Source organism: Mobula birostris, chromosome 17 (genome assembly GCF_030028105.1).
Source record: "Mobula birostris isolate sMobBir1 chromosome 17, sMobBir1.hap1, whole genome shotgun sequence".
Classification (NCBI taxonomy): Eukaryota; Metazoa; Chordata; class Chondrichthyes; order Myliobatiformes; family Myliobatidae; genus Mobula; species Mobula birostris.
In genome coordinates, this window is record NC_092386.1 from 43713697 (window position 1) to 43725977 (window position 12281).

The 12281-nt window shown below is 38.1% G+C and overlaps 1 protein-coding gene across 3 annotated transcripts in view; it reads left to right on the forward strand.

Annotated features, from left to right (window-relative positions):
- The window catches only part of naa35 (N-alpha-acetyltransferase 35, NatC auxiliary subunit), a 67187-nt gene that overhangs the window by 15385 nt on the left and 39521 nt on the right, over positions 1-12281 (forward strand). For all 3 annotated transcript variants that reach the window (XM_072281609.1, XM_072281611.1, XM_072281610.1), the window contains 5 exons: positions 1382-1527; positions 6142-6175; positions 6419-6533; positions 9299-9373; positions 11441-11608. In XM_072281609.1, coding sequence (XP_072137710.1) covers positions 1404-1527; positions 6142-6175; positions 6419-6533; positions 9299-9373; positions 11441-11608 — 516 coding nt within the window. In that variant the 5' untranslated portion in view covers positions 1382-1403. The remainder of the gene's footprint in view (positions 1-1381; positions 1528-6141; positions 6176-6418; positions 6534-9298; positions 9374-11440; positions 11609-12281) is intronic.

Here is a 12281-nt window from a genome sequence, read left to right on the forward strand (position 1 = left end):
TACCACTTCTTTCTCCACAGATCGGTATCGGTTCGCTGCCCAGAGGGTGGGGACCACTGTACCACCCCAACCTCCGATGACTCGGCCTAACACACCATCATCAATGTCTTCCCGATTCCTGTAAGAGATACTACACTGTACATACATTATTTCTACTTTATATAGGCTGTGTATTTTTAGGTGTTATTTGGTATGATTTGGCAGCTTATAGCTTAAAGGTTACTGGAGAGCGCTTGCGCCGTGTTTTTGCCGACAGCGCTTGCGTGAGATTTTCGCTACGGAGAACAGTGCAGGCAATGATTGTGGAGAAGTATTTCTACTTTATATAGGCTGTGTATTCATCATATCACTCCTGCTTTTACTATATGTTACCGTTATTTTGGGTTTTATGTGTTATTTGGCATGATTTGGTAGGTTATTTTTGGGTCTGCGAACGCTCACAAATTTTTCCCATATAAATAAATAGTAATTGCTTCTTCACTTTACAACCTTCCGGCTTACGAACCGTCTCATAGGAACACTCTACCTTCGGAAGGCGGGGGAAACCTGTAACTTGCACATTCAAACAGAGATGTAACGTAAAGATTTTTACTCCTCACTGTATGTGCAGGATGTAGGGAATAAAGTCAATTCAATTAAGTAACTTTTACATTTTATTGTGCATTGTTATTACTTTAACTTACTCTAGCTCTTTGCCCTGTGTAATGATCTTACCTGAATAAACAGTTTGCAAGACAAACTTTTCCCCATGTCTTGGTAATAAACCAATACAGTGTTATTGTTGTACCTTAGACTTCCTCACTGCACTGTTGAAATGAATTGATCTATAAGCAGTATGCAAGACAGATTTTTCACTGAACCTCAGTACATATGACAATAATAAACAAATTTGCTCCCATGCTAATTCATTAGCTCTCACCCTTTCAGAGAAATTTTCTTTGTTCTTCCCATCCCATACCTTTTATGCTACTCTTTTCACAATTCTGATGACAATTTTTAAACTAAAACATTAGCCATTTCCCTTTTCAAGGATGCTGTCTGACCTGCAGAGTCCCAGCATTTTGTTTTTTTTGGTTGCTTGGATTCAGAATCAGGGCCTGGATTTGAAAGAGTACTGCTGGCTTCCTGTTTCCTGTTTCACTCCATCAAGAGTTTAATATGTATTAACATTTGAAGATTTGCACTTAACTATTATTTTTCTGTTAGATAATAAAATGACTGTTGTTTATCTTCATAGTTGACAATCTCTGGAAATGTCAGTAAAAAATTTACAGCTTTTCACTTGGTGTGTAATGAAGTAAGGCATTCAGCTTGAGTGGGATATTTTGAGGAAACAGGAACAGTGCCCTTTGTTGAACAGCTTAATTTATCTTGCACTTAGGTAATTTCATTCCAAAGCTATCATGGTCACTAAAGCATCTTTGGATGAAGACGATGTTGGCTGGGGGCTTGGCATCTCAGAAAAGATGGAAAAAAGTAATGCAAACTGGGTGGACCTTACCAGAGAATTCAAAGATTGCTGTAAAGGTATGTTTCTGTCTTAAGTGATTTCTGTAATAAAATGTGGCAATCTCTTGTAATATAAAAGTACAAATCCATATTTTGTATTTTCTTCAAGAAATTTATTAATATTCTGTTTTTGATAATCTAACCATGGTCCTGAAAGCTTATACCTTTTTGAAAAAGGTATAATGATGCTGAAAAATTACAAGCAAACGATATTTAATATTGAAAGTTAATATCCTTCTTGTCTTAAATTTGTTATTTATCTTTTTCCTTTTGTAAATGATGTTGTGGCCATTACAGAGACTTGGATGGCTCAGGGGCAGGAATGGTTACTTCGAGTGCCAGACTTCAGAAAGGACAGAGGGAGAGGCAAAAGAGGTGGGGGCGTGGCACTGTTGATCAGAGATAGTGTCACGGCTGCAGAAAAGGAGGAAGACATGGAGGGAATGTCTACTGAGCCTCTGTGGTTGGAAGTTAGGAACAGGAAGGGGCCAATACGACCAGGTGTTTTTATAGACCACCCAATAGTAACAGAAACATCGAGGAGTAGATAGGGAGACAGATTCTGTAAAGGTGTAATAATAACAGGGTTGTTGTGGTGGAAGATTTTAATTTTCCAAATATTGATTGGCATATCCCAAGAGCGAGAGGTTTAGATGGGGTGGAGTTTTTTAGATGTGTTCAAGAAGGTTTCTTGACACAATATGTAGATAAGCCTACAAGAGGAGAGTCTGTACTTGATCTAGTATTGGGAAATGAACCTGGTCAGGTGTCAGATCCCTCAGTGGGAGCGCATTTTGGAGATAGTGATCACAATTTTATCTCCTTTACCATAGCATTGGAGAGGGATAGGAACAGACAAGTTAGGAAAGTGTTTAATTGGAGTAAGGGGAAATATGAGGCTGTCAGGCTAGAACTTGGAAGCATAATTTGGGAACAGATGTTCTTAGGGAAATGTACGAAAGGAATGTGGCAAATGTTCAGGGGATATTTGCATGGAGTTCTGCATAGGTACGTTCCAATGAGACAGGGAAAGGATGGTAGGGTACAGGAACCGTGGTGTACAAAGGCTGTTGTAAATCTAGTCAAGAAGAAAAGAAGAGCTTACAAAAGGTTCAAAAAAACTAGGTAATGATAGAGATCTAGAAAATTATAAGGCTAGCAGGAAGGAGCTTAAGAATGAAATTAGGAGAGCCAGAAGGGGCCATGAGAAGGCCTTGGCGGACAGGATTAAGGAAAACCCCAAGGCATTCTACAAGTATGTGGAGAGCAAGAGGATAAGACGTGAGAGAATAGGACCAATCAAGTGTGACAGTGCAAAAGTGTGTATGGAACCGGAGGAGATAGCAGAGGTACTTAAAAAGTATTCACTACGGAAAAGGATCTTGGTGATTGTGGGGATGACTTACAGCGAACTGAAAAGCTTGAGCATGTAGATATTAAGGAAGAGGATATGCTGGAGCTTTTGGAAAGCGTCAAGTTGAATAAGTCACCGGGACTGGACGAGATGAACCCCAGGGTACTGTGGGAGGCAAGGAAGGAGATTGCGGAGCCTTTGGCAATGATCTTTGCATCATCAATGGGGACGTGAGAGGTTCTGGAGGATTGGAGGATTGCGGATGTTGTTCCATTATTCAAGAAAGGGAGTAGAGATAGCCCATGAAATTATAGACCAGTGAGTTTTACTTCAGTGGTTGGTAAGCTGATGGAAAAGATCCTGAGAGGCAGGATTTATGAACATTTGGAGAGGCATAATATGATTAGGAATAGTCAGCATGGCTTTGTCAAAGGCATGTCGTGCCTTACGAGCCTGATTGAATTTTTTGAGGATGTGACTAGACATGTTAATGAAGGTAGAGCAGTAGATGTATATGGATTTCAGCAAGGCATTTGACAAGGTACCCCATTCAAGGCTTATTGAGAAAGTAAGGAGGCATGGGATCCAAGGGGACATTGCTTTGTGGATCCAGAACTGGCTTGCCCACAGAAGGCAAAGAGTGTTTCTAGATGGGTCATATTCTGCATGGAGGTTGTTCACCAGTGGTGTGCCTGGGGGATCTATTCTGGGACCCTTACTCTTTGTGATTTTTATAAATGACCTGGATGAGGAATTGGAGGGATGGGTCAGTAAATTTACTGATGACACAAAGGTTGGAGGTGTTATGGATAGTGTGGAGGGCTGTCAGATATTACAGCGGGACATTGATAGGATGAAAACTGGGCTGAGAAGTGGCAGATGGAGTTCAACCCAGATAAGTGTGAGGTGGTTCATCTTGGTAGGTCAAATATGATGACAGAATATACAGTAGTATTAAAGGTAAGACTCTTGGCAGTGTGGAGGATCAGAGGGATTTTGGGGTCCGAGTCCATCGGACACTCAAAGCTGCTGCGCAGGTTGACTCTGGTTAAGAAAGCATACGGTGCGTTGGCCTTCATCGATCGTGGGATTGAGTTTAGGAGCCGAGAGGTAATGTTGCAGCTATATAGGACCCTGGTCAGGCCCCACTTGGAGTACTGTGCTCAGTTCTGGTCGCCTCACTACAGGAAGGATGTGGAAACCATAGAAGAGGTGCAGAGGAGATTTACAAGGATGCTGCCTGGATTGGGGAGCATGCCTTATGAGAATAGGTTGAGTGAACTCGGCCTTTTCTCCTTGGAGTGACGGAGGATGAGAGGTGACCTGATAGAGGTGTATATGATGATGAGAGGCATTGATTGTGTGGCTAGTCAGAGGCTTTTTCCCAGGGCTGAGATGGCTAGCATGAGGGGGCACAGTTTTAAGGTACAGAGGAGATGTCAGGGGTAAGTTTTTTACACAGAGAGTGGTGAGTGCGTGGAATGGGCTGCCGTTGACGGTGGTGGAGGCGGATATGATACAGTCTTTTAGGAGACTCCTGGACAGGTACATGGAGCTCAGAAAAATAGAGGGCTATGGGTAACCCTAGCTAATTTTTAAGGTAAGGACATGTTCGGCTCAGCTTCGTGGGCCGGAGGGCCTGTACTGTGCTGTGGGTTTTCTGTGTTTCTATGTTTTCTATGTAAATAAGCAAGGATGCATGTATTAAAGCATGGGTTAAACGTAATCCCACTAATTTATAGATAAATTAGTTTATTTGGTTTTGAATTTCTTGAATTTTACACCTGACCTCTTTGTCTGTCTTGATATTTAGAAAGACATATAACTTTTCATTATGATCTGCCCAGTAGTGTATTTCAGCAACACACACACACAAAATGCTGGAGGAATTCAGCAGGCCAGGCAGCATCTATGGAAAAGAGTACAGTCAATGTTTTGAGCTGAGCCCTGCCAGCAGGACTGGAGGGAAAAAAAGGTGAGGTGTAGATTTTAAATCCCCACCTTTTAAATCTACTCCTCGCCTTTTTTTTCTCCAGTCCTGTTGAAGGGTTTTGGCCCAAAACATTGACTGTACTCTTTTCCATAGACGCTGCCTGGCCTGCTGAGTTCCTCCAGCATTTTGTGTGTGTGTGTTGCTTGGATATCCAGCATCTGCAGACTTTCTTTTGTTTGTCAGCAGTATATTTAGTAAAGCTTGTTACATTTTAATTTATGTACAGTTTAAGAGAATAAACTGTTATAGAATTAGTTATAAATTATGAAATGTCATTGAATTTATTACTTTATTACTTTATTGTCACCAAACGATTGATACTAAAGTGTACAATCATGACAGCGATATTTGATTCTGCGCTTCGCAGAATTGTGCAATAAAGTGCAATAAAACTATTCCTGAAATTTTAAAAGGACATAAGTCTTGCCTCGTTGTAGATTGTTAGACTATTCCATAAAGTCAGTGCGTAGTTTTAGTGAGGTTGCTGCTGAAAAATTTGGGATCCTCACCCACTGGAAAAAAAATCCCATTTTTCATTTTTTGTTGACACGGAATAGTGTGAAGGATCCTTTACTTCATCATACACCTTGGAAGTTCTGATGATTACATCTTGAATCTAAAGGGTTTAGGAAGGGAGGGAATCACCTTTAAAAACAATTAGAAAAGCAAGTTGTACAGTTTGAAGTTTTTATCAGCTTGGTTTCAGAATTAAAGCACAAAGTGTTCCAAGGATGACAGATGGCATGTACGAGGAGAGACTGAGTGAGCTCGGTCTCTGTTAGAAATTCGAGGAATGAAAGACAGCGTTATTGAATGTTAAATATTGCTTAAATTAAAACATTTTATTGTTATTCCTAAAGCATAATTATTTCCCATAGAACTCATGTTAGACAAAGTTTAGTGTCTATCAGAGTTGTTTCACATTCACAACAAAGATATCAATAATCTTTTGTGAGTGTGTAAGCTGTTTCTGATGTGGAATAAGAAACCTCCTGTAGAGTATTGTATGTTTTGTTCTGGTGTCAGGACAGGTCCTGATTGTGGACTTGAACTGATTTCATATAACAACATCTATTTAAAATAAAACTAGTTCACTTTACATTGCCGTAAAGTCAGCAACATGTCTTTGATGCTAAATTTAGATTGATCTGTGCATCATAATAAAGATGTAATGATAATAAATAATTACATTTTTGAAATTGCTACTATGCTTAGTACTTATTTATATTAAACAAATGAGTGAAATGCAGCAGCAAAAATTAATTTCAAATCTGTTTTATTATAGAACTTAAGCTGGGTGAATTACTTCATGACAAACTGTAAGTATTACAGAGATTTCATTGAATATAATTTTAATTATTGGAACGCCTTCTGAGTCTTAATCAATCCAATCCACATACTTGTAACATTTACAGCATTGCTTTTAAAATTGCTTGAATACCATTCGATTGGTGTTACCTCGTTTGCTAGTATTTAATAGAATTTACTCCTGCTATGTAGTGGAGATTGTTAACTGTATTTTACAAAATTAAAATTCAATGTATTTAAAATAATTCTTTCAGCTTCGGCCTATTTGAAGCTATGTCCGCGATTGAGATGATGGATCCAAAGATGGATGCAGGAATGATCGGTAACCAAGTTAATCGCAAGGTGTTCAACTTCGAGCAGGCAGTCAAGGTTTGGCACTTTTATTTTAAAATAAAACTTAATCTTATTCAAGGCCATTTATGAGATTCTCATGAAAATGAAAGTTTTTTAAAAAATGCAGATGTTGGTATTTGCCTCAAAAGCATAATATACTGGAAACATTCAACAGATCAGGCCAACACATTAATCCTGATCTTTTTTTTCTTTGGAAACTGTCTGATCTGCAAAATGTTTCTATCGTTTTACACGTTTGTGCCACTCTCATGGTTGCTATTGTCACTTTTCACCTCATTTCTTGACAGCACCATAAAAAATTGGTGCATGATTACTGTGGCTGTTGTCAAATGAGAAAAAAAATGTGTAAAGTTCCAAATGTACATTTTGTAAAATTTTGAAAGAAGAAATGATTCACACAAAGAATTAAATAATATTATTTTAATCCTGTAAGTGGATTCTGGATTTGTTGAAGTGGTGGGGGCAAATAGTTGAAATCAGAGGAAGTATCAGGCTCAAATGTTATGTACTTCACGAAAATGGAAAAGTTAATTTCCTATGTTTTTATCTGAAAGCTTAAGAAATACTAGCAGCATTCAGATATGCAACTTTCCTATTTTAAACAATGATGATTTATTGAAACATCATAATCAATTCAGGTTAAAATTGTGTTGTATAAAATGTAAGTCATGTGTGTGTTTTTGCAATTGCTTCCCATAATATGAGATTTATTGGCAGAAGAACTTTATTGCTTTCCTTGATCATAATTTGGATTTTTTATCACAAATGTCTGATTGATAGGGTTAGGCAAGAGGGTTAAGAATCTTCAGGTCAGTATGAAAGCAAGATGGGTTACAAATGTGAGGTTTTCATCCCTAAAAATACTATTAACTCATTTGGCTGATTGGCCTACAGTAATCTGGCTGCATGTTGTGCACCATTGTGCAAAATGATGTGCACCATTTTTTGTTTCAATATTTTTTTTAAGTAAGTTCAATTTAATTCTTTTATAATTGATCACAAACTACTGATTTCTGTCTTTGTAGTGCTACTGGATTATTAAACCAATAATAAATCTGTTATACGACAATATAATGTAAATGTACATTTGAATTAGATTGGGGAATATGGTACTGTGACCTCCTGAGCTAGGTTCACCATTTAATAATTACCTGGCTGTTCTGATGTCACCTTGGTTCTTCATCCCCATTTCCTAATAGTAATTCACTGTTGTGCTGATCAAGTACTGTACCTTAAAATTATCAAAAAATACTGCTTTAATTATCCTGAGAGAAGCAAGTTTCAGAGACTCGTGACACTCATGAGAAACTTCACTTCTTTTGTGTTTTAAATGGATGGTGCTTTATTTTTTATCTACTGATTCTCCAGTCTACGTCCATCTTATCAATATCTCGTGGGTTTGTAAATGTTTCAATCAATTCCCATCTCACTCTTGTGCTGTGGCAGATACAATTCTAAACTGTCTCACCTTTCCAAGTGGTTAAATGTCCTCTGATGTGATGCAGCAAAACTACTTGGTTTCAAGAATTCTTGCCACCACTGTCAAGGGGAATTAGTGAATTACCTTGCAGCAAGGCCCAGGTCCTATAGTGATGAATGGCTACTCCCCTTTACTGGTAGTCCCTTTCCATTGCTGAGAACTGTGCAACAACTGATAGCTCCTTAAGTAAAAAAAATTCTATAGTAAACCATATTTTATAGCTTTACATATACTTGCTATAATCCTTTTATTTCATTCAGTGGTTACTCTTACCATTAGCATTAATGAAATATATACTGTATCCAGTCATTAATATAATGAAATATCTTATTACTAGCTGGAAAAATGCTCAAGGTGTAAGGGAGAAATTGATGCAATGGGATTTTCTTAAAGTCAGATTATTCATAAATGTACAGGGACTCTGAGAATTATGTATTCAGTTTTCTTTGCAATAAACAGTAACATTCTGTTAGTTTTCCAGATTACTTGCTGTTCCTATGTCCAGTGTATTAGAACATCCAGATCCTTCTGCATTTCACAACGCTGTAGCTTCCCACCATTTAGATATATTGGTTTTAATTATTCTACCAAAATAAACTATCTCACATATTCCCACTTTACTGGGAAGATTGATCGCATATTTTCCAACGAACTTTGCTTGCTCACCTCCTTCAGTATGGGGCTCATTTAAAATTTCATTTAAAACCCCTTGCTTCACAGAATGTTGAAGGAATCTCAATCAATTTTCGTATGTGAAGGCTACAAAGCCCTCTTTGTACAACTACTACTTGACAATTTAATTTAATTTGATTTGTTTATGAATTAAGCATGTTATTGCTGCAAACAACAGTCAAGACTAGAATTAACTGACCTAAGTTTCAACATCAAAAAGAAAGACAGGGAGAAGGGGATTAATAATTTAGAGATATGAGAATGTCTAGTGAGTGGTAAGCAAGCAGTGCACCTTTCTGTGAAGACTGAAGAAATAGAACATTGGATTTGAGATTGTTGTAAGAGTTGCTTTCAATTCTTCCAGTACCATTTTACTCCTAATTCAAAATAAATTCTAGTTTTCTTACTTCTAATTTGCCTTTACTTTTAACTAATGTGTATCACTTTGCAGAATCCATGAAAGTAAAGCGTTTATACTGTTTGCAATATTATTTGAATTTGAATGTTCATCAGTTTTAAAATACTTAGTTTTAAAAGTCTGAAATGGTATTTATTGCAGTGGATGAAGTTTATACTTTTAGTATTGCATTCCTTTTTAAATGACTAATTTCTTTGTTTCTCACTGAAGGATGGAACGATTGCAATCAAGGGTCTAACCTTGCCTGAACTTATAGGTGTAATGGACACATGCTTCTGTTGCTTGGTGAGTTTGATTTTATTTATTATGCTTTTATCTTGGTTTTTATTTTGGTCCCTTGCTCCTCTTTTTTTCAGGAAGCTATTCTATTCCTTTTTGGACTTGGTTCCTATCAGTTTCCCTGATTATCTAAAATTTGTTCATTCTGATTTCATTATTCCTGACTCCCGCATTTCAATAATTTACCTTCAGCTTTAAGATTTGTAAGGTTCCCCTACAATGCAAAAATCTATTCAACCTTGTCTCAAATATATTTACAGAGGTAGCCATCACTGCTTCACTGGGCAGAGAATTCCACAGACTCACCACCCTCTGGGAAAAGCAGTTCCTCCTCATCTCCATCCTAAATCTACTCCCTCGAATCCTGAGGCTATGTTTTTAAAAGAAATAAGTTGTTCCTCTGTGTCCGTCTGCATTTATTTTTATAACCTGTATTTATCTAGCCCCAGTCATGTCTTCATTGAATAAAGGAACTGCTTCTCGTGGTGTAAAGCACAAGCAGCATACACTATCTATACAAGGTGGAAGTTCTGAAAAAACTCTACAGTGGTGTGTCTGTAAAAAGCATATTTGACGTGTAACATCAGCTCTTCCACAGTTTATGATATAAAGAAGCAAAAAATGAAGTTGCTCCAGTTTTTTGCTGACAGTGAATCAAAAAAAACCAGATGTGCATGAGTTTGTTGAGCTTGCTAAGTTTGTTTCTGATGAAAATTTAAGTTCTGACAGGTCTACAATCTACAATGCAGATGAAACCACCTTATACTGGCGTTGTACTCCAAGATGAACACTTGACTACAGAGGATGCAGAATCACCTACAGTTATAAAGAATCAAAAGATCATGTTAACATGAGGAATTCTGCAAATGCTGGAAATTCACGCAACACACATCAAAGTCCCCTCCGCCTCCTGTCTTCTCCTATCATTTTGGATCTCCCCCTCCCCCTCCCACGTTCAAATGTCTTACTAGCTCTTCCTTCAGTTAGTCCTGACGAAGGGTCTGGGCCCGAAACGCCGACTGTACCACTTCCTAGAGATGCTGCCTGGCCTGCTGCGTTCACCAGCAACTTTGATGTATGTTGCAAAAGATCATGTTACTGTGTTGAGCTGCTTTAATACTACAGGAACCCACAGGTGTAAGTTGTTAGTTATTGGCAAAAGTTTATGTCATAGTGCTTTCAAAAGTATGAAGCAGTTTCCAGTAATTTACCATGCCAACAAAAAAAATGATGGATTACAAGTGACACTATGTTGGAATGGTTTGAATATTACTGTAAATCATTTAATCATATCTGGTGTATTGTCTGTTATTTGGGTGGGGTGGGGTACATCACACAGCATCCACACAAACTAATTACCTAGTTTGGCAGGGCCGAGGGTTGCTTCCCTAAATGACAGCAAGCTGAGCGACCCTGAGGGTGGCCAGGGGGCTACATTACATTGTTCCAGAAGTGAGAGCTCACGGTGACTTTGTTGATCTGAACAAAAATTGTAAGATAATGCTGATTTTAGATAACTGCTCTGTGCATCCAAAAGCAGAGCTCTCGGTGAAGAATAATGTTTACAGTATCTACCTGCCACCTAACTGTATGTCATTAATTCAACTGGACAGTGGCATGTTAGCTAAATATTGCTCCCTGTTTATGAAGAGGCTACTGAGTGCAGTTGATTCCAGCAGAGCAGTACAGGAATTTGTGAAAGAATTGCTTTTCATTTGTCTTTTCTTTATTATCCAAGGGTGAGGTGATTATCAAGTGGTGTTTATTTATTTAATCCTAACCTAACCATCTGCATTTCGGCAAAATCACCAATCCAGAACTGCACAGGTCCCAAATGTTCCAGATTTGTGGTGCTCAAGCTATATCTTAATCTGTACATATATACAGTATTTTGTTCATTCAGTGTTGTGTTCTTTCTCTTTGGCCAACCACTTGCTGAATATTGAGCAGGTTAGTTAGTTTGAATGAGTATACATTTTCTACAAGGACTAAAACTGCTCAATGTGGTGTTATTGTTGGAAGCATTAAATATCATTTCAAGTTGAAATCTTAACTCATTGCTTCTTCCAACAGATAACATGGCTAGAAGGACATTCTTTGGCCCAGACGGTTTTTACATGCCTTTATGTTCATAATCCAGACTTAATTGAGGATTCTGCAATGAAAGCTTTTGCTCTTGGCATCTTAAAGATCTGTGACATTGCCAGAGAGAAAGTAAACAAGGCAGCTGTTTTTGAAGAGGTAAGCACAGAAACAGCTGCCACAGGATAGTCTTTAACAAATAAATTTCACGTCCAGATGGAAAGATATTAGTGTCCATTATTAAGGAGGAAATTTCGGACATGACAAAATATGGTGAAGTCAGCACAGTTTCGTTAAGGGGAGCTCTTGCCTGAAAAAGCTGTCAGGATTCTTTGAGGAGATAACAAACAGGTTAGACAAAGGAAAGTCATAGAATGTTATTTACTTGGATTCTTAGAAGGCCTTTGACAAGGTGTTGCACATGAGGCTGCCAAACAAAACAGGAGCCGGTGGTGTTGGAGGCAAGGCACTAGTGTGAATAAAAGATTGGCTGACTGGCAGAAGTCAGAGAATGGGATGAAAGGGTCCTTTTCAGGATGGTTTCCAGTGACCAGTGAAGTTCTGCAGGGGATCAGTGTTGGGACCACAACTTTTCACTTTGTATGTAAATGATTTGGATGAAGGAATTGGTGGCATAGTGGCCAGGTTTGCAGGTGGTACAAAGATAGATGGTAGTGTTGTGGAAACGGGGAATTTGCAAAAGATCTCAACAAATTAGGAGAGTAGGCAATGAAGTGAGAGATGGAATAAAGAGTAACAAAAAGTGGGGTTGTGCACTTTGTTAGGAAAAAATAAACAAACTATTTTCTAAATGGGGACAGAATTCAGAAAT